General features: G+C 53.0%; 1 protein-coding gene across 2 annotated transcripts; it reads right to left on the reverse strand.

Moving 5' to 3' along the window:
• Positions 1 to 1,916: 1,916 nt before the first annotated feature.
• SLC38A7 (solute carrier family 38 member 7) lies at positions 1,917 to 22,701 on the reverse strand. Of its 2 annotated transcripts, none has more exons than XM_084812388.1 (11): positions 22,641 to 22,701; positions 19,773 to 20,227; positions 18,908 to 19,106; positions 16,353 to 16,497; positions 15,276 to 15,374; positions 14,479 to 14,536; positions 5,637 to 5,751; positions 5,271 to 5,418; positions 4,942 to 5,141; positions 4,426 to 4,480; positions 1,917 to 3,837 (listed from the first exon to the last, which is right to left on the reverse strand). In XM_084812388.1, exons 2-11 carry the CDS (start codon positions 20,031 to 20,033, stop codon positions 3,735 to 3,737), a joined length of 1,383 nt encoding a protein of 460 aa, XP_084668514.1. In that variant the 5' UTR covers positions 20,034 to 20,227; positions 22,641 to 22,701; the 3' UTR covers positions 1,917 to 3,734. The 2 variants fall into 2 exon arrangements, with proteins under 2 accessions (XP_084668514.1, XP_084668515.1); XM_084812389.1 differs by lacking the exon at positions 5,271 to 5,418 and adding an exon at positions 13,865 to 13,976.
• Positions 22,702 to 26,786: the final 4,085 nt, after the last annotated feature.

Below are 26,786 nucleotides of genomic sequence, written 5' to 3' on the forward strand. Positions count from 1 at the left end.
CAAGATCTTCTGGAGAGGCCCTTCTTTGGAGACTGTTGCCTTCAGCGATGCGTTTGGTGGTGACCCAAGAGGGTCTTTTCAGCAGCCACTCCCAGGCTATGGAACTTCCTCTGAAAGGAGGCTAGGCTTGCTCCCTCTTCGATGTAGGGGTGTGCAAGCTTCAGATTTCTGAAGCATGGTGTCCATTTTGCAGCATCTGCCATGTAGGGGTATACAGACCCCACTCACCATTCCGGTCCGGGGCGTCCACAGTGGGGGGGAGGCAATCCATCCCTCCCACCAGAATCCTCCCCAGCCGCAGCTGGACTTCCGTCCACTGCAGGTCTGCAACCACAAATGGCGTCCGGCGTAGCGGACGCCATTTGCGTCCCTGCTTTAGCTGTGATAGGCTACATATTTACGTAGCCTATCACAAAAAGAGTGGTGACACAAATGGCGTAGCAGATGCCATTTGCGTCCTTGTTCTTTGCTGTGATAGGCTACGTAAATATTTACGTAGCCTATCACAGCTAAAGCAGGGATGCAAATAGCATCCACTACGCCGGACGCCATTTGCGTCCACAGACCGGGGCAGCGGACAGCAGTGGATGGACCTGGACCAGCTGGCGGCAGATAGGGTCCGTCTGGGGAGAATTTCGCAGGGTGGTGCGGGGGAGTAGTCTGTTCCACCACGGACTCCAGAGGATCCGTGGCGGATTTCTCCGCCACCCCTACCGCCATGTTGCACCATGCCTAACATCACAACACCCTCTACTAGTCAGCGTTGGTATTCCAGTCTTATGATGACTCATTCTTTAATTTTGGCAGGAACCCAAACAGGCAGGCAGGCCAGCTGATTCATGCACTGTTTTGAATTCCACTCCCACAGACACATCCCACTTTATGGAAATGACCCCCAGGCTCTGCCCCTTTCAATGCAAGAGATGGGCTTTGGCCCCATTCATTTATTGAAAGAGACAGCACCAGTGCAAAAGCACGTGGCTTAGTCCTTGTTGTCATGAGACTGTCAGATTGCGAAAAACAACTCCTTCCCCCTCCTCATGGGGGGGGCAAGGGGGAGGGTGGAGAGGTGGGGAGGAGATCCATCAGGGCTGGAGCCCAACTCTCTCTCCCCTAACCAAGGGATTCTGCAAGGATCTCGGTAACTCACACATGCAGCTTGACCCAACCTGATACACATTTACTCTAAGTGAGTCCCACTGAGTGCAGTGGGACTTACCCCCTGTAGGAATACAAGAGCATATGAAATGTATGTGCATGTGTCCACATACATGTGTTTCTCTCTCTGGCTCTCTCGCTCTAACCATACAGGTGTAGCACAGAATTAGCAAGGTATGGAAGTATAAATATATGGCAGAGGTTACGGAAAGCCTGTTAGTGAAGGCCTGCAATAGCTTAACAAGAGCAGAGGCAAGTCATAAAGGCAGGAAGTAAGCTGGCGTATGTACACCAGGTGGCGTGGAAAACTGCACGAAGCGCAGAGGTGGGTCAGTCTTGCAGTGAATGTGAACACAGCAGGAGTGCAATCTCTTTAGCAGGGACATTTGGGATTTGCCCGGTGGACAAAGGTCACTGGTAGACAGAGGTGGGAGTCCAAGGGGACAGTGACTAATCACTGAGAGTGGCTGGGTGACCAGCCAGATGGGCGATTCATAAATTTAATAATAATAAAATCATCACACCACGCCTCGTGTCCAAGTGTAGAACCATAAAAGTAAAGGGAGGAAACGGTGGGGTCACCCCTGGCAGGGAGTCACCTCTGCTAGCAGAAAGCTGCCACTGCTAATGCACAGGCTCTTGTTTTATAAGCTTGTCAGTTGTGTTTTCATTTTCATGTTGCATTTTGTTAATCAAGGCCGTAATACCTTTTCTTTACATTTCTCATTTATACACGTGTTGGTGCTTTTTGCCAGTAAATGTTAGGGAGTGCCACCTAGGTATGTGCGCATCCATTTACGTAATAGCTGTGCTGTTTAATCCTAAAAGTGAATTCCTAAGCCAGGGTTATCACTAGTGACAGCTGTAAGGGCCCCTCTGATGTGGAGAATTCTGGGTAATAAAGATGGTCAGCGCTTCATTCTGAGGCACTTCTGACCACCCCCAAAAAGTAAGTTTAAAAATCACAGCTTTCAGCAGAGCCCGTAGCAGGCAGAGGAGCAGAGCCCCATGGCCACACTGCCTACCTCTCAATCCAACTTCAGGCCCAGTCAGGAGACAGAGATGGCCCTAGTCATCTCGGTGGATGAACTCCACTGGGAACCCAAGCCCATAGTCTGGCTGTTTGCCTGGATTCCATCCCCAAGCCTGGATAGTTGGATCCCAGCGGTGGCTAGGTGGGTCTTTTCACAGCTGAGACTGGTGTGTCAACCAGCCCTGTTCCTAGGGGCCTAGAAATGGATTTACATCAGTGGTCATAAGGGAATAGTTTCAACAGGCATCAAATTAAAAGCTATCTGAAGGTGGAGATTTGTCATTTGTTATTTTCACTGTGACGTAGTGCCTTTAAAACCCAGACCTCCCCTCCCACCTACCCACCATCCCTTGAAAAAGAAAAAATACATCACCTGGAAAAAAACCTTTAAAATAAAAAGTTGACGTGAGTGGGGCACTGGCACAGCAGCCACACCACCCGAGATAGAAGGCAGCCCTCTGAACATCTTGCTTTGTAACATCAGAATATGCGACCACCGCCTTCCCCAATCTGGTGCCCAACTCCCATCATCTGCAAGCTAAAATGCCCATGCTGGCTGGGGGATGCTGGAAGTTGGCTGCATCCAACACATCTGGAGGGCACCAGGTGGAGAGGGGCTGGCTACGAAAATGGCATGTCAGAACAAATTGATCTGAAACGAGTCCTGCTACAAGCCCAGGAAGTAGCACCACCATCGCGCGGAAACATAGAGCACTTGGGCCCTCAGTGCCAGAGGCAGTGGGCTCAGCGAGCCTCGAGCAACTGAGGAACATATGACTAGCAGAGTCACAGCTCCGCCAAGAGGATTTTCCACAGGGCAGCTGGATTCTGTCAGTCTTATCTGAATGTTTTGCCAGGGAGCAGAAGGGGGTGAATCAGGCTGTGGAAAGAAGTGGTTGTGGGAATTCTATGCCAAGGGCATACCCTCATATATATTCCAAGATTCCCCTGCCAATGTATCTGTACATCTAATCAAGGATTTGTTTGAACTTTCAGTTCATAGACAAAAACTAAAAGGAAGCCCAGTATCAGGAAGATTGCACATCCCTTTCCAAAATAAAAACAGTGTAGTTTCTACAACCCAATTTAAAACACCAACTCCTTAGAGCAATGCAGGGCTTGGCTTTCAAGTTCTCTTTACATGGTGAAGTCCACTGTCCTCTCTGCAATAATATCGCCATAAAAGACGGGCCCTTTGGCCAAATAAATGCGGCCTAGAAGTAGCAGTGTGAATGGCCCAGATCCTCTGACACAAGTATGCCACGGCAAGGCCAAAAGGAGAGTCTTTGGCTCCAAAAGGGAAACAGGAATTCAAGTTGTGTTCACAGTGTGCGGCTGCACCTGCACAGACTGGATGGGTCCCTAAAACCGGGAAGTGAGTCTGTGCAATCAAACTCTAGCAAAAGAAACTGGGAACAGCACAGCCGGACGGGAAGCGGAAGGAAGGCTCAGCTCCTGCTGACATCCCAAGGACTGGGCCAAGGGCTCCCCTTCATTCCACAGAGGGGGGAAAAGAGATCTTCTGAGGGCAGAACTGGAGGGATCACTTCATGAGATCCATGAAGACAGCATTAGCAGTCGTCTGTCCAAAGATAAATGCTCCCAGGACAACCATGAGTGTGCCATAGCTAACCATGGCCCACCAGCTGTGGAGACAGGAGGAGAGAACCCCACACCGTGCCGGCCAGCAGCATGGAGAGAACCCCACACCGTGCCGGCCAGCAGCATGGAGAGAACCCCACACCATGCCGGCCAGCAGCATGGAGAGAACCCCACACCATGCCGGCCAGCAGCATGGAGAGAACCCCACACCGTGCCGGCCAGCAGCATGGAGAGAACCCCACACCGTGCCGGCCAGCAGCATGGAGAGAACCCCACACCATGCTGGCCAGCAGCATGGAGAGAACCCCACACCATGCCGGCCAGCTAGCGGTACGAAGAGAACCCCACACCATGCTGGCCAGCAGCATGGAGAGAACCCCACACCATGCTGGCCAGCTAGCAGCACGGAGAGAACCCCACACCATGCTGGCCAGCTAGCAGCACGAAGAGAACCCCACACCATGCTGGCCAGCTAGCAGCACGAAGAGAACCCCACACCATGCTGGCCAGCTAGCAGCACGAAGAGAACCCCACACCATGCTGGCCAGCGGCACAGAGTTATGCCGCAGCTGCTGAGCCCACATGTGCAACCTGGGGAAGGGGCTAGGCATATGGAAAGGCTGCCTTCTTACCTGGCTGGCCTGGCTTCTTGAATTTCAGAGAGCTTGGTGTGGATGAGGCAAAGCCCTGGAAAGGGAGGAACACAGCGAGCCGTTGAGGCAGAGGTGTCCTCCAGAAGTCTTGGACTACCACTCCCAGCATCCCCCAGCCAAGCAGAGTCCAACCTATCTGGAGGGTACCAGTTTGGGAGGCCAGGTTTAAATGGGACCAAATTCCTGCTGGTGTGCATGTGGGCATTAAACTAGCTGGTGAAACAGACGCGAAAGAGCCGCTGCGGAGTGGGAAGCCTGTCGTGCGGACTCACAATCATGTTAATTTACCCCCCAAGCAAGGGCCGGGGAAAGAGGCACAATGCAGGCTGAACATCTGCAGAAACAGAATTTCAGCGGGGGGGGGGGGCATTCTGATCAGTCAGCAGCAGCGGCCCACAAGGAGGATCCTCAAACAAACCCCTGAGAGCGGGTCACCAGACCAAAAGTGACCCTGTTCCCTCAGGCCAAAGGGAGCCCAGCCAGGAGAGCCCCTACCTGGGAAGACAAGGATGAAGCAGGCAGCCAGCCCCCCAATGACGGAGATGACTTTGCCAATATCAGGGATGAACAAGGCCAGGAGGAGAGTCAGCAGGAACCAGCTGACCGTCTGGATGAGGCGGCGGCGTCTCTCCAGCACCACATCCTCTTCCACCACCTCCCCTTTGCAGCGCAGCCAGAGTCCCTCCAGGACAGCCCTGGGGAGAAAGCAAAGCTCAAGAGGCCATGCGGGCTGCCTACATGCCTTGGCGCAACGCCCCCCGCAAGGACGGCATGACTCAATCGCCCCGCTGCGCAAGCCCTGCAGGTCCCTCCCCACCTCTCACCTGCCACAGAAATGCAGGATTGGGTAGGACGTCAGAACGCAGACGATGATGAAGGCCCGCGCAATGGCAACTGGGACGTCATCGGAGGGGTAGGACATGAGCACGTCCTGCGCCACGCTAGACCCAAAGGTCAGGAAGCCACAGACCCCTGGCGGGAAACGTAACGAGAGGGTGCACAGGCCCAGGGAAGGGCCGAGACGCCGCTGCCAGCAGCTCCGCTTGGGGGAGCCACAGGGAGAGAGGGGCCTGGCAGCCAGGGCAGAGGGCCTCTGCCCCTGCGTGTGAGCTCTTCCTTCTTGCGGTGCCCAGGCCAAGAGACCAGTGCCTGGCCAGGAAGGGCCCTCAGTGGGTGGCCCCGCTCCCTACCTGTGCCTGTGTAGACAAAGAGGGCAATGACCATGGCTGCCGTCACAACAGCCCCCCAGGGCTTCACCTCCGGACGCTTCATGCTGTTGAAGACGGGCACGCTGCTGACGTGGCACTGCCGGAGAGGAGCAGAGGAGGCGGAGGAGCAGTTAGGGCCACGGGGGGAGGCATGTGCCCGGGAGCACCGCAGTCACCAGCAAAGCTCCCTTGTGCTGGAGATGCGCCCCATGGACCAGCCTTGCCCTGTCTAGTACCCTCCAGATGTGTTGGACTGGGAAGGATGGGCACTAGAGTCCAACACACCTGGAGGGGGGGAAAGAGTGCTACAGACACTCCTCCCACTCTTGATTTCCACCTGGAATAGTTTGGCTTTCTTACTCAGGCTTTTACATCCAGAATCCAAAGAGAGGGAACCAGACGAGTCCCCAGGCTGTATCGGCCTACAGCGACACTGCAGCCCGCCTGCCCTGCAAGCAGCTGCGGTCTGTGCCCTGGCCCGCGCCCCCAGCCTGCGGACCTCCACATGTGCTGAGCTACAGCTCCCATAACCCCACTATGGGAGCTGCAGTCCAACCCCTCTGGAGGGCAGCAGGGGGGTGGGGGCTGCCCTCTGGCCCCCTCGCATTCCTGACACCTCCAGGTGGGGCTGGGAGAGACCCTGGATCCTGGAGAGCTGCTGCCCATCAGTGCAGCCTGATGGTCTGAGCTCAGTCTAACGCAGCTTATTTAGTTAAATAAACAGCCCACTTTTCCTCAATAAGCCCAATTCAGCTAGCAGCTTAAGGGGGAGCAATTTATTTTAAAAACAGTTTGACAACAACAAATAACAGCAATAAACTCTAAAACAGCAGAGAGAGGAATATATATAGAAACACAGACAGCCATCAAAAATAATTTAACCACGACAATTAAACCCACTTCAAAAAGGGAGCAACCATTCACGGCCCAAAAGCTTTCCTAAAAAAAGCTCCGACCATCCTGCAGAAGGCCACTGAAGGAGGGGGCAGGATGCCGGGGGCAGAGCTCAGTGCTGGAGCCATCACTGCCCACTGGTGTTGACAAGAGGGGGCTAGATGGACCCGGGGAGCCTGACCCCCCTAAGGGAGCTTCTCGGGTTCCAGAGCCTGGGGGCAGAAGACGAAGGGGCCCCTCTGTGGTCCCAAGGAGGCAGATTTCTGGGGACACTGGGACAGGCGAGGGGGCTGCGAATGAAGATATCCCAGGGGGGCAGGATCACAGAACAGAAGGCCGTCCTCCTGGTATCTTAGTTCTGAGGGGTTTAAAGATCATCACCACAGCATTTGTTTCAGTAGAGCAATCTCAATCTCCCTCTCGGCAGCCTCCATTATACGGCCTGGCTGCAGCAATCTGGAACAGCGGCCGTTTCCAAGCTCCCTCCAAAGGCAGCCCTACAGAGAGCACACTGCAGTAGTCCAGGCAAGCATCACCCTGGCCATGTCACAGTTCTCCAGGTGCAGCTGGCACACCAGCCCAAGCTGGGCAAAGGCACTTCCGGCGACAGCCAACAGTGGAGTGCCCAAGGTCCAAGAGGAGCCCCAAAGAATCCCCAAGTTACAAACCTGTGGTGTCCAGGGGAGCGCTGCCCCACCCAACACCGGCTGAACCCCTATTCCTGAATCACCTCTACTAACCAGGAGCACCTCTGTCTTGCTGGATTGTGCTTCCATTTATTTACCCTCATCTGGGCATCAGTTCACGACCTCTACAGCCTCCTCACAATGAGACGGAAAGGAGAGATAGGGCCAGTTTGTGCAATCAAATAAGCCACCATGGGTTATTTAAGCCACAGTGGGCTGTGATACGTGCCGGCACATGCGGGTGGCCATTTTGAACGTTCAAGCCACAGCTTGTCAAGTCGCTCAAACGTGGGACGCAGGGGTCGTGCAAGGGTTAAACAACCCTTGCATAACACATGGCCTGTTCTAGGGTTATGCAAGGGTTGTTTAACCGTCGCACAACCCCGCTACTCAGGTTCGGACAGCACGAAAAGCTGCAGCTTGAATATTTAAAAAGCACCCGGCATGCGCCATGGCTCACTATGGCTTAAACAAGCTATTGTGGGCCACCGTGATCTCGTCAACTGGGTCACAGAGTTGAGTGTCATCACATACTGATGACATCCGACTCCAAATCCCCAAATGCCTTCTCCTGATGGTTTTGCATAGACATTAAACAGCATGAGGTACAAGACAGAACCTTGAGGGACACCACAGGCCATGTGTTATGCCAAGCATCACACAGACCTCTTCCAGCACCACCTTCCGGAATTGTCCCTGTCCCCCACCACCCCACTTACTGTGCACTGCAGCTTCTAAGTTGGAATGCAAGTGAACTTATATGCAAAGTATTTAGCGGACTGATCAACACGAGCCACCATAAGGGCCAAGATGCAAAAGACCTCTGTCAAGGTTCCACTTATGGCCTGGACCCCTGAGCCATTCCTTAAGGATCTTTTGCTCCTGTAAGAGTCCCACCTTCCTTCTTTTTCCTTCCCCTTTCCAATAAGGGGTTTAGGCTGTAGATGTGGGGTGACTGACACTCTAGACACAGGGTTTAACCACAACAGTTTACTGGTAAATTTAAAGCTAGTAAATCACAACTAAAGGTATTTACAAAATGGAGCTGAGTGATATAAAAGGCATTAAAAGAAAATTTGCAAAATGCAAGTTCCTTTACCCTAACTGTCCTTATACTTTTCTAGGCTGCTTCTTCTTGCTCACTCTTCAGACCATGCTCTCACTTCAGGCTGTGCCTGTCTCTCTGCTCTTACTGGCTCTCTCGTTCTCTTTATATACCCTCCTCCCTCAAAATCAAAAATACTGCTTCAGCCCTGAAGAAATTAAACTTACTAGGGGAATTGAAACAGAAACTTAACTGGAGAAATGAAACTACTCCTCTCAGGGTTACCCCCTCCCAACAGAAAACTCCCAGCCTCTAAGCCTGACCTTTTCTCCCATTGCCTCTGTAGGCCCCAAACCTTCACAATCTCCACTTACTCAGAACAGATCGGCTTGTCAATTCTGAGTAGACAACAGTGATGGAAAGCTGAGATTTCTTTACCATCATCACAGTCATAGATTCTAAAATAATCTTTAGCCTGTGTTTGATTGGATTCATCATGAGTTCACCACCACCACTGGTCTAGTCATCTACCCTGTGATTTCATGGCCGTCGATTCCATAAATCACAAAGGAGGATGCTAACTTAGCTCCACAACCAGACAGAGGAGATCCAGGAGCAACCGTGTCAGCCACCTGAACCATCTTCGGTTATTCAATTAATTGGTCAAAGTCGGAAATAATGCTGATTGGAGATGGGGTATACTCTAGTGTATTAGCCAACTGGCGATTTCAATGGTGCCCAGAGTTTATTACTTATTTGGGAATAATTAACCCTAGAGATATATCTCAAATGATTAGGTTAAGTTTAAACAAGTTGATTAATGATATTTCATGAGATACAGATAGATGGGCATCTTTAAAGTTGAGTTTATGGAGTAAGGTGAATACACTTAAGATGAATACCATATCTCAAATTATTTATGTTATACGTGGGATCTCTATACTTATACCCAGTAAATATTTCCAAAAACTTAAGGTTTTGTTTCGTAAATTCTTTGGGTTTCGTAAATTCTTTGGGGGTTACTTTCCACCAAGAATGTCTTTGAAAAGGACGCAACTTCCAATTAACAAAGGCGGGTTCAGTTTTCCGGATCTAGCTATGTACCATCGGGCCTATTTGCGGACTTGTACTAAATTTTGGTCTTTCCCACTTAGATTAGATTTTCCACCTTGGCCACTGTTGGAATCTTCTTGTCTGGAGCCTCTCTTTAAATGGACGACATTAGGTTCTTGGCATATTGAGGCAGACTGAGCTCCTCCCACTATTTTGGAAGTTAAAGAAGTGTGGCATATAATGTCACGTCAATTACAGTTTGACCTATTTTCCCATGCTAAATTGACTTTATGGGGAAATCCAGATTTAAGAATTGGAAAGAAAATGTTTTTATGGCAGACCTGGACAGATAAAATGAGCTTTTCCCGGGATCAATTAATAGGGGTTGAAGAAGAGTTTGTTATTTTCAACTTTGCGAGATCGATCTGATTTGCCTGCTACAGTGGAATGGCAGTCCTTGCAACTGAAACATTGCTGGTATCTAGATTCACTCCTGCTGCTACTGCTTTCCGGAGTCTCCTTCGCTATTGGAAAGACTCACTAAAGCTGATCAGGAATATCGACCTACGGTTCATGTTTATAAATATTTATTATCAATGAATAAATATGATACAAATGGTTTACAGCAGGAAAGGAACAGGGAATTGGAACATCCTATTTTGTTTAATCAATGGACTGTCATTTTGGTGTCTGTACTGGATATCTCAACAAATCCTTGGTTATACCTTATTCAGCAAAAACTTGTTTTGGGTCTATTGGACGCCACGACATCTTTTTAATAAAGGTTTGTCAAATTTGGCTAATTGTTGGAGGTGTAATGCAGTCAACACGTCCCTTATTCATATGTTTTGGAAATGCCCAATGGTTGCCTCCTTTTGGGAGGAAGTTATTTTACGGATAAACTTTGTAATGCAAGCAACATTTAAAAGAGTGGTATATAGGCATAACTTGCACGTGGATTTATATGTGGATATTAGGTCTGCCTTTACTGAAGTTAATGTGCATCCTTTTCACCCCTTTTTTACTCTTCCTAGAATACTGTAATAATTTGAAACTGAGGGCTTTAGAATGTTTAGATAGATAGATATGTTTTTTTCTTTGTTTTGTATGTTGAAATACACAATAAAAAAATTGGAAAAAAAACAGGATCTCCAGCCTGAATGACTAGGAAGTCCCCAAGAGCCATCAAAACCATTTGGATCCATCAGTCTGTTGGGGCAGACTATCTTAATGAGCCCCCTGCAAAAGTGCCAGTAAGCCTAAACCTGGACAGGTGGTGATTTGTCCATGGCAACAGAACTCCATTAAGTCTCTCCACCCCGATCCTCCTCCTCTCATCCAGCACAAGAGGCCCGGGCCAAAGCACGCCTAGCTGAACGTGCAGGGCTAAAAATCACCTCAGACAGCCCTCCTCAGCCACTCCCCAGAGGGGAGCCTTGACATGGAGACTGAAGTCTCCCAGAACAACCAATCTGGGGGAGCCCAGCATCACCCCCAAACAACCCCAGAAAGCTCAGGCAGAGAGACTGCGGGGAAGTGGTACACCCAAAGGACCCTGACCCTGTCCCGAGTTCTCAACTTCAGACACACACACACTCAGCACCTGGTGAAGCCTGCACAAGGCACCTGGGCAGAGAGATGGAAACTCGATAGACCAGAAACAGGCAGAAGGTAGATTTCCAGATGCTTTGGACTTTGACTCCCAGAAGCCCCTGCCAGCATGGCCAATGGTCATGAATGCTGGGAGTTGAAGTCCAAAACATTTGGAGACCATTTCCCACTCACCCGCACAATAGATGACTTCCTTCTCCCCAAGGTCTAGGCTGCTGCTGCTGCTGCAGAGAGAATGCTGGTGGACATAACGAAGGCAGGTTTATGCCCCCTGCCTCATCCGAATGGCTCTCTGTGATAATGCCAGGTCAGGTTGTTCATGCAGGATCAAGTCTTGGACAGCAGTGTTTTTAACCATTAACCAACATGGCAATCAGCAGCAGAACTTTCAAACTGGGGTGTGTGTGTGTGTGTGTGTGTGTGTGAGATCATGCAAGCTGCCGGAACACTGCTGGTTGGGAGGACAGCCATCAGGCAGAGAGACCCTCTTCCCCGCAACAGCCCGAGCATCTCCCACCACCACATCTCACTCTGCTGCTTGTCCTGCCACCACCAGCTCCCCTCCAAGATACAACATCATTTTCCCACTTCACCCCACCTCCCAGGTTCACCTCACAACAAACCTATAGGTCAGAGCAGGGCAGACTGAGAGATTCTGGTCAGCCCCTGGCCACCCGGAGAGCACCACCGGCCCGTGGCAATTTGTCCCTGGGTCTCTGCCCAGCACTTTCCTGGCTTGCCTCTGTGGGCCTTTGGTCTGTTCCAGCAGCACTCTTCCTATGTTCTTAATATTTTAGGGTGTGTGTGTGTGTGTGTGTGTGTATATATCAATAAAAGTTGCATTGCTTGGGGGAGGCGAGTGGTGTGTGTGTGTATATTTAAACACCTCCACAATACTTTCACTGCCCAGTATTTATTTAGGGAAGAGCTGTAGCTCTGTGGCAGAGCCCCTGCTTTGCACACAGAAGGTCCCAGGTTCAAAACCCCCCGGCATCTCCAGGTAGGGATGGAAAAAAGCCTGCTTGAAATCCTGGGGACCCATTGCTGCTAGTCAGTGTCAGCAATACTGGGCTAGATGGACCCAGGGCCTGGCTCAGGACAAGGCAGCTTCCTTTGCTCCAATTATTTACCCCTCATCTTCTGCAGTCTCTACAAGATCCCAGTTTTGTCTCATACACAACAACTTTGGTTTCTAAACATCTTTTCTGATTGTCATCTGCTGGTTCCTTCCCTAAATCAATACTCAGGAAGTGGTGCAACAACAGAGCTGCAAACTCATGCAAAAATCATGGCTCCTCTACTGTAAACTGGAAAAATCACATGAGCTGTCACAAGCAGAAGCTGAGCCAGCAGAAGCTGGTGCTGACATTACATTAAGATGCTAACTCCATCTGGTGTTGCAGGGCTGGGAAGTGGAAAGAGATAAAGGAGGTGACGGAGAGCATATTGCTTGTTCATTTCCCCCATCAGAGGACAGGTGAACACAGCTTTCCCTCACCTGCCATGCTGGCTGGGGCTGATGGGGGTTGCAATACAGCAGTGGGAATGTGTGGATTGCATCAACTCACCTAGTTCTTAACCTGCCTTCCCCAGCCCGGTGCCCTCCAGATGTGTTGGCTGGCAGCTTCCATCGGCCCCAGGCAGCTTGGCAGGCTGGAGGAGGCGGTATTAACCTGCCCTCTGATGGGGGCAAATGAATGACCCACATGCCCCCATCACCTCTTCAGCTCCCTCTTTGTATTTCTGCTACTCCAGATTTCCACTGTTTCTGCACTGAAATAATCTGTAGATTTGCCCAGATGTGGAAGCTCTAAAAATGTGTTAAATCCATTAGAGTGGTTTTTGCAACACGATTACATTAGTGGATGTTTCCCATGGCTCTTCACAATCCAATTTGTTAATGAGCAAAAGAACGTATTCCATTTACAGTAACTAAATTAGCCTTCATACTTAAAAGAAACTGTAGGGAGTCTACTAGAGGACAAGTGATGACGGTGGTTTGCGTTTTCAACGGGGAAACCACTTCAGTCAGGAGCACCCATTTCCACTTGGCTTCATTTCACATAGCCGCAGATGTGTGGACACAGAACCCACGCACTGGGGTCCCACAAGCAACAACTGCTGCTTTTTAATTTGTTCATAAATGATCTGAAATTAGTGCAGATTAGTGAGGTGACCAAGTTTGCCAACACCAAATTCTTTAAGGCAGTTAAAACGAACAAAAAAAGGACAGTGAATGGGCATTAAGACGGCAAATGCAGTTCATCGTAAGCAAGCGTAGAGTGATGCACACTGGGGCAAAAAATCCTAACTTCACATATACACTGATGGGATGTGAACTGGTGGTGACTGACCAGGAAAAAGATCGTGGAGTTGTGGTACATCTTAACTAAAATGTCAAGTCAGTGTGCAGCCACTGCAAAAAAGGCAAATTTAATGTTGGGCAACTAAAATAAAACTGCCAATATCATACTGCCCGGCGACAAATCCATGATGCATACAGTTCTGGTCACTGCATCTCAAAAAGGATAGTGTACAGCTGGAAAAGGTAGAGAAAAGGGCAACCAAAACCATCAGGAGGCTACAGCAACTCCTTGATGAGGGAACGTTACAACTTTTGGGGCTTTTTAGCTTAGAAAAGGTTATCCAATTATGCATAGTGTACAGAAAGGCGAGGACGAAAGCATCCTTCCTTCATCTCTCATAATACTAGATCCCAATGGGGCCATCCCATGAAGCTGAATGGCTGGGGATTCAGGACAGATAAAAAGAAGTTCTTCATGCAGCACATAGTTAACCTAGGGAAATTGCTACCACAAGATGTAGCGATGGCCATGACACTGGATCGTTTTAAAAGAAGATTGGGCAAACTCATGGAGGAGAAGGCTGTCAATGGCTACTGGTCACAATGGCTTTGTTACCTGCAGGATCAGAGGCATTATGCCCCTGTATGCCACTTGCAGGAGAAGCTGAGCAGGGGGCTCTGGGGCTCATGTCTTGCTTGTGGCCTTCCCAGGGGCATCTGGCTGGCCACTGTGGGAACAGAATGCCAGGCTAGAGAGGACTTTGGTCTGGTCCAGCAGGGCTCCTCTGATGTCCACACAGAAGCACTGAAGTCCACATTAAGCCAAGCAGCCAGACATTAAAAACGCCCTGAGCGCACCAGAAAGGAGGCTGAGAGGATGCAGCTCAGGTGGCTCCTGGCCTGGTATGCAGTGGGCAAAACAAAAGGAAGCCTGGGGAGGGAGGATGGAAGCAGGGCACCCCATCAGGGTGCATCCCATCAGCAGGAAGTGTGGCATTCGGGACCTTTCAAGACGGCCAGGGCGGAAGCAGCACCAGTGAGCCGGCCCGGCAGGGCCGCTGGCCGTTCGCCGCCCGCACTAGAGGGCCGCACGCTGTGGGCAGCCGGGCCCTGCCCGTCATTCCCTCGTGCCCCCTCAGTAAGCACAGCAGCGTCCAGCCAGAGAATGGAAGGAAACACCAAGAGAAACCAGTAAGGCCGGACTGCCCCACCCCCTCAGACACGTTTTACCTGGAAGCCAAAGCAGATGGTGGGCATGGCGTTGAAGACGGACATCCAAGAGGAGGGGCTGTGGGGAGAAACAGACGCCTGCTCAGAACACTGTCCAGCACATGCCCACAGCAGGGCTGCAGGGCCTCAGGCTAGGCCCAGCCCCCCAGGGTTCCCCAGGCAGCCACACTCCCCTCTCCCCAGCCCCCCACCATCTGGGGGTTTCCTGGCTCTTGCGCAGACTCCCCCCACCCCCATTCTGAGAGGCTGAGCTGCTTTTCCTGAGGCCTCATCGCTGGCAGTAGGAGCTTGAAGCTAAAGCAGGGGGCGTGGGGGTGGATTTTGGCCCCACCCCCTTTGCCTCTGGCCCCGCCCACCACTGGGATGTGGCCTCCAAGGGCTTCTCCAGAATGGAATCCGGCCCTTGGGCTGGAAGAGGTTCTGCCCCCGGCCTACACTGTGTGTTTATCTGGGGCTTAGAAATTCCCTAGCAGCAGCAGTTGATCAAAAGTGGATCGCTGGGATCCAGCTTGCCTCGGGAGCCAGGATCAACACAGGAGAAGCTCTTTTAACATATGGCTATGAAGAAACATCGCCCACCTCAGAAACAAAAAGCTTTTGGTGCTGCCTTTTAAAAGTCAGCTGGAGTCTCTCCTGTCTGGGTCCTTCAGGAAGAGAGACGTTGGTCTCCCTTACTGTAGAAAATAAAAGACTGGATGGCAACGAATTCAAGATTACTCAGGTTTTCCCTTTTCTTCCAGCCTTACTGGCCCCCTGCATGCGCTACCTCTTTTTAAAGAGCCCCCGCTCCCATGTACCTAGTTGGGATTTCCCCTGGAACGCTCTCCTTATCAGGCCAAATATATTTGACGATGATGATTGCTGTGACATACCAGGTCCCGACCACGCTCAAGCAGCTGAGAGAGAGAGAGAGAGAGAGAGGTTGGACCATGAATGTTCTGACCAATGAGGATGCGGGAGGATTTCATCTAACTGGGTGCCAACAGAAAACGGAATAGACACAGCCAGGGTGATCTAACAAGGCCTAGTCAAGTGTTCCCCAATCTGGGGCTCTCCAGATGTGTTGGACTACAAATCCCAGCATCCCCCCACCAACACAAGCAACAGCATTCTGGCAGGCAAGGTATAAGCATAGCCTGCAGGGGTCCTCTTCTTTGCCCTTCCCTTGTGGTCTCAGCACAAGGCAATACTGACTGCAGAGATTCTGCCAAGAGATGCCTGTTGAGATCTGGTGGCGCCACCTCAAACACACACACACACAGTCTGTAATTCTTTTCTTCTCCCCGTTCAAGGTATTCAGATGGTGGTTTAGAACACTGACCGCCCATTTACACACAGGGAGGCAGAGACCTGGGATTTCTCTGCATGGCACAGCTCCCTTGTGGAGTTCTTATGCCCCTAGAACGCCCAGCCTAGTGCCAAGTCACCCATCCTCCCTTACGCAGGCTCAAAGCCCGCTCCATAGCATGTTCCCAGTCGGTTACGAGCCACAAATGGCCTCTGCCCTTGTGATCTCACTCGCACTCACTGGGCCCAACTCCCAAAAGCCCCTCTGAAATGGCTCCCGACAACAGACCCCTTCAGAGCAATGCCCAAGGCCTGTTGGCTAAGCAGGATCAGAGAGTCCGCACCCGCTCCAGCCCTTCAGCCAAAGGCGTACTCTCCAGCCTCGCAGGGCGATCTCCAAGCCTGTGGCCATCCCAGCCCCTGGACTCTGCCTACTCTTCTGTATCCCAGCTGGTTGGCCTGTGTCGTTTGGCGAGAGGCTTTCACTTGTGCAACAGCATCTGCTGACCCAGAGCGCAGCCCGCATCGAGAGCCACGCAGCTTCTGCCAACACCTGCAGGGCCTTCCCCGCCTCAGCCTGGGGGTACCTGGCATACTTCTGGAAGCCAATCTCCTTGGGGACCGACAGGGGAAGGATGAGCAGGAAGGCTGTGATGCTGATGGTGCATTTGCGATCCATGTACCAGTGGCTGCTCTCTTCCCCCGTGGAGTCCTTCACCAGTGCTGCAATGACTAGCCAAGGAGACAAGGGGAGATGGTCAGTGGCAGGGCCCAATCCACCAGAGAAGCCCTACCTAACAGAGGGAAATCCAGCATCGGAGAGCTCGAGGTGGTGTATGGCTGGCAGTGGCAGCAGAGGAAACTACATGCACACAAATGGATACCCCTGTCTCCAGGGAAAAAACACGGAGTCCCAAATACTGAGTCAACGCCTAGCAGATACGGGATATCCGAGAACAATGGTTTTAGCAAAGTTCGACAGACAGCACGCACAAACCTTCTGAAGAAGCAGAACCGAAGGCCATCAAGCTGTTTAAACTGTGCTTTAACAGTCAGTTATGTAACAAATAGTTTACAGGGAAGTGTAAAGAAATACCTGCAGATTATACGGAATACTAGAGGTTGCCAAGGAAAGCCCTTGATTCCCTTTAAAAGAACAAAAAACACCAAGAACAGGCTGATGAAGAGTGAGTGCAGGGGCTGCAAACAGGCAAGTTCTAACGTCTTACCAGGGGCCACGGCTCCCACAGGACACAACCCCATGACCACTTTGTCTATTGTAGATACATGCACAGAATGGCAGAATTTGAGGATCATGCCAACCACACGAAGTCCATCCCAAGACATTTCAGTACTTGCAACACCAGCTGTGGGATTTCCGTGATCCAAAGCCCTTAAAGTAAATTCCATGTGGGGGAAAGCACCTATTATCTTTGTAATATTAGGAATAAAAGCCGGGCTTGGTAGGCCATTTTTCAGAACAAAATCACTCAGTAACAGACATCAGGTTTGGGGCATTACAGAAACTCCCCACAGACAATGAAAAAACCCTGCTAAGGAAGAAACTAGAGTGAATTTTAAACCTGAAAAAGTAAGCTCCTGAGGTCCTTAATGAAGAGCTGGGTTTTCTTTGCTTCTGGGAAAGCAACAGGTTTTCTAGACACTCCCTAACAGGGTGGCACATGTCCAGAAATGAAAGACCTCGAGTTTAATCATCACAATTATGGGTACATCTTAGTTGAGTTAAAAGAATGTATATGAACTGCTGTTTACTAATCATATCATCAGTCGCAGGATTTACTCTTGGAGACATTTTTTCAGAGATCTCTGCAGGCTACTGTGAAAGTTTGAGGCCTACAAAGGCAAAGGGAGAAAAAGTCAGGCTTAGAGGCCTGCAGTTTTCTGTTGGGAGGGTGTAACCTTGAGAGGAGTAGTTTCATTTCTTGGATTGGGTGTCAGTTTCATTTTTCCACTTACGTTTCATTTCTTCAGTGAAGCAGTACTTTTGGTTTTGAGGGAGGAGGGTATATAGAGAGAGCGAGAGAGCCAGTAAGAGCAGAGAGAGATAGCTAGAGCCTGAAGTGAGAGCAGAGTCTGAAGAGTGAGCAAGAAGCAGCAGCCTAGAAAAGTCTAAGGACAGTTAAGGTAAAGAAACTTGTGTTTTGAAACTTTTATTTTCTTTTTAAGGCCTTTTGTATCACTCAGCTCTATTGTCTAAGTACCTTTAGTAGTGAGTTGCTTGTTTCAATTTACTAGTAAACTGTTGTGGTTAAACCCTGTGCTTAGAGTGTCAGTAGCCCCATGTCTACAGCCTAAACCCCATGATACTGGGAAGGGGAAGCTTAAAACAAGGAAGGTGGGACTCCTAAGGAGGCAAGAGATCCTTAAGGGGTTACTCAGGGGGTCCAGGTCATAAGTGGAACCTTGACAGCTACATTAAAAAAAATTAAGTATATGTAGGCACTGTTGCAGTATGTATATGAAGTGTATTAAGGTATTTTAAAATGTTTGCTTATAAATGTAAAGAAATGTGTTGTATTGTCCGTTTTTGGTATAGCCCCTGAAGAAGGTGCAGAAATGTATGATACAGGGCTGAAACACACTGGGCTATTCCAAGGAATAAAACGTTATTTTTTTACATCCTGGGATTTTCCTTCTCACTGTGTGATTTTGGATGTTCTCCAGTTTTGTCTGTCCCCCCCCCCTCCTCACCATAGTTCAGTTAAGGCAAGAATGCAGAACCTCAGACCCAGGGCCCCTCAGAAGCCCCCCCCTTTCCCCCAATCACTGATTGTTTTGTGGTCTCCTGGCTTCTGTGCTGTTTTTCCCCCATTGTAAAAGGTTGACGTGCCTCTCCTGAGGCTGAGTTACTGGCACGAAGTGCTTTAAGCTACAGTGCGCTGACGGCTGTGGTAGTCTTGGCCCCGCCTCCTTCTGGCTCTGCCTTCCGCTGGAATCTGGCCCGAGATGGCATTTGGCCCTCAGGCTGAAAGAGGTCCTGTACCCCTGAATTAAACCTTGTCTTCTCAGTCTGTTTTACTAGCTTTCAGATTTAAAAGTGAAATGTATTTTGGCAGAGGAAAATCATGTACTGCCAGGCATTTAAACCCCGTCCCCAAAGGGTAAGGATACTGTCACTCACTCTTGTCCTGTTGATCCCCAATGATGATGAGGAAGGCAATGCAGGTGCCGAAGGTGTAGACCGCAATGGCCACTTCGCACAGCACCCCGGCGACCTTACCACACACGGCCCAAACCACCTCCTGATAGGTCCGCTCGTTGCTGGCCTGGGAACAGTAGGCCAGGATGACCAGGCCACCAATGATGAAGACCAGCATGCACTGCAGCAGAGGGACACAGTTAGGTGAGCGGCATGCTCCAGGGCAAGGCAACCCCACAAAGAAAGAGGCAGCTCCCCCACCCCCCACAAGTCCCACCCTGGGAAGCTGGTCCAAGACTGCAGCCCTATCCGTGACAGGCAGGGAGGTGAATGCAATGAGGGAGAAGAATCGCCCCGGGGCTTTGAATTTTCTGAATAGGCTTGCATTGGTTGGCCCTCGGGTCTACACCCCCGCTGTGCTCTCTGCCATGCCAAACCCTGCGAGAGCTGCCTGCCCCAGACGCCATGGCCATTTTCAAACCCGCTCCCTGCAGCCTCAGCGTCATTCTTGCGCTCCCGTTCTGCAAACACAATACGCCCGAAGCCAACGGCAGGTTTGCCAACATTCTGCATTCGCTGGTTTATTTTTAGCACAGAATTTATCTGCCTTTTCGGCGAAGGGCAACAAGGAGGACTTTGCTTTCGGCCATACAGGAGCTTACCCCCCCATGCAAAGGGGGATTCTGGGAGAAGCCACAGAGACCCCCACCACAGCCAGCATCCAGCTGCACGCCCACCAAGCTGGGCACAGGGCCGGGCGAGCCTCACATTCCCAGGGGAATTCTGCCCCCTTCATCCACGCCCATTTATGGTGGCCCCCAACCCCACTGGTCGACCCCGCTTTCACCATCTGCAGAGCAATTCCAGCTGCCACTCCGCCGGCCATGCTGAAGGCTGCTGGGAAGTTGAGCAGGCCCGCCCCGAGGGCAGCGTTCACGACAATGAAGACAGCTCCCAGCCCCGAGGTAGCGGCAGGCCCGCGATCCCCGTTGCCCTCGGGGCCGGCCTCCACGCTGGGGCTCTGCAGCAGCCTGGCCCGCTCGCCGGCATCCGCACTCCAGCCCCAGTCTCCAGAGTCTGTGTTGATCCCCACGTGGCCCTGAGTCATGTCCTCCGCCGGGAAGGGCTGCTCGGTAGCAGGCTAACTCTGGTCCAGCAGGCAGCTCTTCGGGTCCCCCGAGACAGGCCCAGGGTTACACTGGCAGACAGGAAAGGGTGGTGCATGGAGGAGGCATGCCCAAGCACAGGCTCGCAGCACGGAGAGGAATGCCCACAGCGTCACAGGTTTGGAGTTCAGCAGCCCTGCAAGACAGCCAAGCAGAGAGGCAGCTCTGAGCAGAAGGAGAGGAACGCCTGACCTCCAGAATGCCTCAACACCTTGGGGAGGGCAGCATCGAAAACACAGTGCTAGTCCTTGGTTTTTAAAAAGCTATTTCCACTTGGCACCTCTCCAGATCTTCAACACAACCTGACACAGCTGCTGTCCAGTTCTCAGGACCCCCAGCTCACCTTCTTCCCATGATTTAAGATCCTAGCTGCTTCCATTTCTACATCCCCAGGTAACCTGCCCCCTCCAGAGACTGCCAGGCCCCACAAGAGTGTAAGAGCAGCCCTGATGCTGGATCAAACCAGGGTCCATCCAGTCCAGCATTCTGTCCACACAGTGGCCGCCCGGCTGCCCAGGGGAAGCCCACATGCAGGACATGAGCGCACGGCACCCTCCCGCCCACGTTCCCCAGCCCCGCTGCACAGAGCATAGCGCCTCTGACACCAGAGCCCTAAGCGTCCATTGGTGCCAACGGGAGGTGTCTCCCTCCGCTGATTTGCGATGCAGGGAGCAGCTTTCAAAGGGAATTGTGGCTGTGGACAGAAGGGTCAGCCCTCCCCACGTGCTGCAGTGTCATCCCTCGCTGGCCGCCCCTGCATGGCGCTTAAGCACAGGAGAAATGTCTCCGCTGGTGCCAATGGAAAGATTGGGCCCCAGGTCGTTTAAGTGGCCAGCAACACCCCTGCTTTTGAGCACAGAGCGCTAGAGCTTCAGAGCACGGGGGATGGAGGGCCTGGGGGCAGGGGGAGCCGCTGGGCTCCGACAGACCCACACCTCTCCTCCCCCCGCAGGCTCAGCTCCCTCTCCCCCTCCCAGCACCCGTCCCGTGGCGCTCGCTGCGCACCGTGTCCTGCCCCTGCCAACTGCGCAGTGCCTCCAGGGGACGTTGCAAGGGGAAGACGAGGAGGAGGAGCCGGAGAAGCCGCCCACGTCTCCGCACGTTTCGCTTGACCCAAGCGTGCGCTCTGGCACCCGTTTGAGACAGCCTCCCCCCAGATGTGTTGGACTGCAACTCCCATCATTCCCAGCCAGCACGGCCACCAGGTCGGGGAAGGCTGCTTTAAGAGCAGACACGCTGTCCCGAGATGGCTTTCCATGCAGCACCTGCAGCTATCACGTGATGGCCCTGGGCTGCTTCCCTGTGTCTCCTAGTGAGAACCTCATGGACACAACCAGGCCACAAGGATTGACAACAGCTGTGTCGGCCCAGGATCAGCGTGGGACCCGTGGATGAGGCGAGGTGCTCTGAAGCCACGCCGGCTCACTCAGAAAGGCCGAGGCGTGCCCAGCCCGAGCGTGGGCCGTTCCCCAAATGCCAGGAGCAGGGGAGGAAACGTCTCCGATGGTCTTGGGCACCCCCCGCTTCATCATGCCCTCCACAGGGGCGCTCCGTTTTGCTAGCCTTCCCCAACCCCGTGCCTTCCAGATGCAGCGGACGACAACTCCCATCACCCCAGCCCGCCCGGCTGGGGCCGCTGGGCGTCGCAGTCGTCACATCTGGAAGGCGCCAGGTGGGGGGCGGCTGCAGCTGGCCACCATGGCTAGCGGCTCTTCCTCAGGGTGGCCCACCCCGCGAAGGGCGGCCGAGGGAGCGCCCCGCCACAAGGGGCTGCGGGTCGCGCTGAGGGGCCCGGCCCCGACCTCCCGCCGCGGGTGAGCGTCCGTCGGGCGACACGGAGGGCGAGGGCCGGGGCGGCGTGAGGCGCGCCCCGCCCGCCGGCTCCGCGCCGGCTCCTGCCCGCCGCCCGCCGAGAGGCGCCCGGGAGGGAGAGCGCGCGCCCGCGCCGCCAGCCTCCGCTCAGGGCGCCCGGCCCCGCTGCTGGGCCCCGGCGGGGGGAGAAGAGCCGCAGCCCCAGGAAGCGGAGCCCCGGGCAGGGCAGCGCAGCGCAGCGCTTCTGGGCGCGCCCGGGTGGAGAGCCTCTCCGCGGGGGGCCGCGCCTTGGCTGCGCTCCGCGCGAGGCCGCCCCGCCGCCGCACGCAGGGCCGCCGCCCGGACCGGCCGCCGCGCCGCGGGCGGGCGGGGCTCGGGCGACCCCGAGTGTCCGAAGCCCGCACACGCGGGGGGAGCGGCTTCTCCCGGCGGGCCTCGCAGAAGAACGCCCGCCCCGCCCCGCCGCGCCGCCTCCCCACCGCCGCCCTCCGGGTGCGGCGCTACCAGCCCGGCCGGCCAGGGCGGGAGGCGCAGCCCGCCTCGGCGGGCGCCGCGCTCCGCCGGCGGGCGACACGCGCTGCTGCTGCAGGAGCGCGGCGGGCCCTGCCCGCCTCCCGCCGGCCGGCATCCGGCCGGCAGGCAGGGGCCCCTTGGGCTGGCCGCAGCGCCACGGGCGGGCAGGCGGCGCCCCGCGGAGCAACGGCCCGGCCCGCCTGGCTGCCGCCCCCGCCTCGCACCCCGGCCCGCTCCAGCGGCGGCTCAGCTGCTGGGCCTCACGCGACGGCGACGCCCCGCCCCGGGCGCGCAGCGTGCCGGGAGGCGGCGGCGGCCAGGGCGCCGCCTCCGCGCCCCCGCCCCCGGCCGCGCCTGGGCCCGGCGAGCGCGGGCGGCGCTCTGCGCGGGCCGGGCCGGGCCGCAGGAAGACGCGCTTCCGGCGTCTCCCCGCTCGGGCGGCCGGGCCTGGGCGTCCCGCGGGGCCCTCCGCGGAGGCGGCTGCCCGGCGGGCCCGAGCCGCGACTCGGGCGGGGCAGGCGGCCGCCGTGCGGGGCTCCGGGCCGGGCTCCCGCGGCGCGCGGGGAGGCGCGGCGGATCGCCCGACGGCCTCTCCGCGCGGCGCAGGAGCTGGTCCGCCGAGCCGCGGCCCTTCCGCCGCCGAGGAACAGCGGGCTTCAGCGGCGCCTCCCCCGCCCGGTGCTCCCGGCCGCGCCAGTCCGCGACTCGCGGGCCCGCCGTGCGGTCCGGCCCATCCGGGGGGCGGCTTTACGCAGCCCGCGGGATCGGCGTCCTCGCCGCGGGCGGGGCAGAAGGCCTGCGGGAGCGGCGCTCCGTCGGCAGCGTGCTGGCAAGGGGCGAGGATGGTGCCGTTGAGCTGCCTGCCCCGTTATGCATCTCGTGGTCCACCCCGCGCCCCTTGCACGCCGCGGCAGAGATGCGAAAGAGCGGTCGGGGGGGTGGGTGGGGCTGGCTGGGGCTGGCTGGATGCCCCCCCGCCCTCCGTGGGCTGAAGTCGGCGAGCTTCACTCCCGCGAAGGCTAAAATGGCCGGGGGGCATGCCAGCGGGCCACTGTAGCCTTGCTCCATCCATGCCCCTCTCCCAGCATGGAGAACGGGACTTGGCTGAGCTCCTGGCTTCATGTGCCGTCCCACCAACCACCTGCCGGGCAGGTTGGGGGCTCTGCGGACCTGGGGCGCTGCGGGTCGTTTAGGGCAGCTGAGGTCTGTATAGATCTACTGCAGCTGCCCAATGTGACACTGGCAGCCACACATGGGGGACTTTCTCTTTGTGGCCCCTCCGTTGTGGAATAACCTGCCAGTTGAGATGCGCCTGCTGGCCACTTCGAAGGTTTTTAATCAGGCACTGAAGCCTACATTATAACAGCAGGCCTCCCCTTTTGAGAACTCTTTCTACTTCTGCTGACCTTTGTATACGGTTTTGAAGCTGTGTTGTTTTATTGTTGGATTTAAGAAAAATGTTTTTAGTTCAAAGTTGTTTTAGTTATGTCATTTGTTTATATTGTTCATATGCTTATATGTAAATGGTTTTTAAACTCTGTATATTGAATGAGTTCAAATCTCCAGGGCCAGATGAAATGTACCCTAGAGTAATAAAGGAACTGGCAGAAGACCTCTCAGAGCCACCATCTATTCTCTTTGAGCAATCATGGAGGACAGGGGAAGTGCCAGATGGCTGGAGGAGGGCTAACGTTGTCCCTATCTTCAAAAAGGGTACAAAGGAAGAACCTGGGAATTACACACCAGTCAGTCTGACATCCATCCCTGGGAAAATTCTGGAGCAGATGATAAAGCAATCCATCTGGAAGCACCTTGAAAACAATGCAGTGATGACTCGAAGCCAACATGGATTTGTCGAGAACAAATCCTGCCAGACAAACCTGATCCCATTTTTGGATGAAGCAACCTCCCTTGTGGACCGTGGGAATGCTGTAGACATCATATACCTCGACTTCAGCAAAGCTTTCGACAAAGTGCCCCAGGATATCCTGATGAGCAAACTAGCTCAACGTGGGCTAGATGAAACAACGATCAGGTGGATCCACAGTTGGCTACAGAAGAGTGCTTCTCAATGGGACCTTCTCCAACTGGGGAGAGGTAACGAGCAGGGTACTGCAGGGCTCAGTCCTGGGCCCAGCACTCTTCAACATTTTTATTAATGACTTGGAGGAGAGGTGCAGGGAATGCTGATCAGATGTGCAAATGACACAAAATTGGGGGGGATAGCTAATACTCTGGAAGACAGAAACAAAATTCAAAGTGATCTGGATAGACTGGAGCGCTGGGCAGAAAACAGAATGACAATAGGGATAAATGCCAAGTTCTGCACCTAGGAAAAAGAAACCACATGTACAGTTACAAGATGGGGGATACGTGGCTCAACAACACGCCAAGCGAGAAGGATCTTGGAATTTTGTAGATCACAAGCTGAATCACAACAATGTGATGTGGCTGCAAAAAAGGCAAATGCCATTTTGGGCTGCATTAATAGAAGCATAGCTTCCAAATCCCGGGAAGTACTAGCCCTCTCTACTCAGCACTGGTTAGGCCTCATCTGGAGTACTGTGTCCAGTTCTGGGCACCACACTTGAAGAAGCATGCAGACAAACTGGGGAGGGTTCAGAGGAGGGCAACAAAGATGATCAAGGGACTGGAAAGAAAGTCCCATGAGGAGAGACTGAAAGAACTGGGCATGTTTAGCCTTGAGAAGAGAAGACTGAGGGGAGATATGATAGCACTCCTTGAAAGGAGTGCTATCATATCAAGGACTCCTTGAAGTCCTTGAAAGGTTGTCACAGGGAGGAAGGCCAGCATCTCTTCTGAATCATCCCAGAGTGCAGGACACGGAATAATGGGCTCAAGTTCCAGGAAGCCGGATTCCAGCTGAACATCAGGAAAAACTACCTGACTGTTAGAACAATACGACAATGGAACCAGTGACCTAGGGAGGCGGTGGGCTCTCCCACACTGGAGGCCTTCAAGATGAGGCTGGACAGCCATCTGTCACGGATGCTCTGACTTGGATTCCTGCATTGAGCAGGGGGTTGGACTCGATGGTCTTGTAGGCCCCCTCCAACTCTACTGTTCTATGATTCTACTATTCTATGATTCTATGACTTTTGTAAACTGCCCAGAGAGCTTCGGCTATGGGGCGGTATAGAAATGTTTCTTTAAATGTGCAGAGCATATTTTACATGCTGTGTAGCACTGTCTTTCTCATTCTTCCAATACTGATTTCAACGACAGCAAACAGAAACCAAACAACAGATGCACAGCACTATCAGTGTATACAAATTGTCAATAAGAATTACACTGTTAATCAGTTTTTCCAGATCTGCGTGTAAGCCGCAGGTGGTGTTCACCTGTTCTCTGATTTACTTATGAATAAAATAAAGGGATACCAAACCATGAAAATTGTGTCTGGGCTCATTTGGTCTTTATAAAGTCTGAGCTGGTGGGTTAGTTTCCCTGCTTTGGCAATTTTCCAGACCTTTTGGTACCAGGTGTCCACTGAAATTGGTGTTAACTTTCCGATGTCTCACAAAAACCAAGCCACCACCAGTAAGAATACGAGATCCTTGTGTTGCATTGTCCTGTGTGCCTAACAAGGCTCTTCGGAGGTCTTTAGGCATTGGTTGCTCAGTGACTGCTGAAATTTCTTTAAAAATTTTCTCCCATTAAGTGTCAGCAAGAAGGTACAACCACCACATGTGGAAAGAAGTGCCTTTAATGCCACATCCTCTCTAACAATCTGGTGTGTGTCTCCCATTAGTGAAAGTTCAACAGGCACGAGATACCATCTATGGATAAAATTGAACATGGATTCCGTTGCATGAGCTGAAACTAATTGCAACTGTTTCCAGTGCCGTATTATAGCCCATTCTTCCTCTGATATCTGCATTTTTTCCCTAGGTGTAAGGCGCCAGGCCTGTAAGCAAACTAATAGTTTAGAGAGGCTTCAAGATCCATAATGCTCTGCCTTGGTTCATTATTAGTGGCATTTCCCTTGCAGGTGGGACTCTTGGCTTGTAAGACGAGTCAAAGGTCTCTATGACCACCTCAGCCCATTCCATGCTAACAAGCTCTGGTACGTTTATCTTATCAGAGTCTCGGATGTGCCAGAGAAGTGAAGTTATGTTTATCTTAAAGCTACAAGTGGCTGTGCTGGGAATGTTATGATAGTCTTGCTTCTGCCACATATGTTACTAAGCAATGTTAGGCTATGTTGGGAAAGTTGTTGATGAACCCTAATTAACTCTTGTTCCTGTCATACTACCTCACTGCTATGCCTGGATAACATGTATGATCTAAAACCCATTGTGCACTTTGTTCAGAGAAGCCGTCTGATCCAACCATTGGTACGCCTGTGT

This window comes from Heloderma suspectum, chromosome 8, assembly GCF_057233095.1.
Source record: "Heloderma suspectum isolate Gila_16-S chromosome 8, 16-S_ref, whole genome shotgun sequence".
Lineage (NCBI taxonomy): Eukaryota > Metazoa > Chordata > Lepidosauria > Squamata > Helodermatidae > Heloderma > Heloderma suspectum.

Bases quoted from the DNA above. Each gene is read 5' to 3' on its own strand.
- SLC38A7 (XM_084812388.1), bottom strand. From the start codon at position 20,033: ATGACTCAGGGCCACGTGGGGATCAACACAGACTCTGGAGACTGGGGC. The intron at 14,537-15,275 runs GTACATGGGAGC...TTCTCCCCACAG, and splicing joins CCAGGGGAAATCCCAACTAG to CCCCTCCTCTTGGATGTCCG. The intron at 5,142-5,270 runs GTGAGAGGTGGG...CTTTCTCCCCAG, and splicing joins ATCCTGCATTTCTGTGGCAG to GGCTGTCCTGGAGGGACTCT.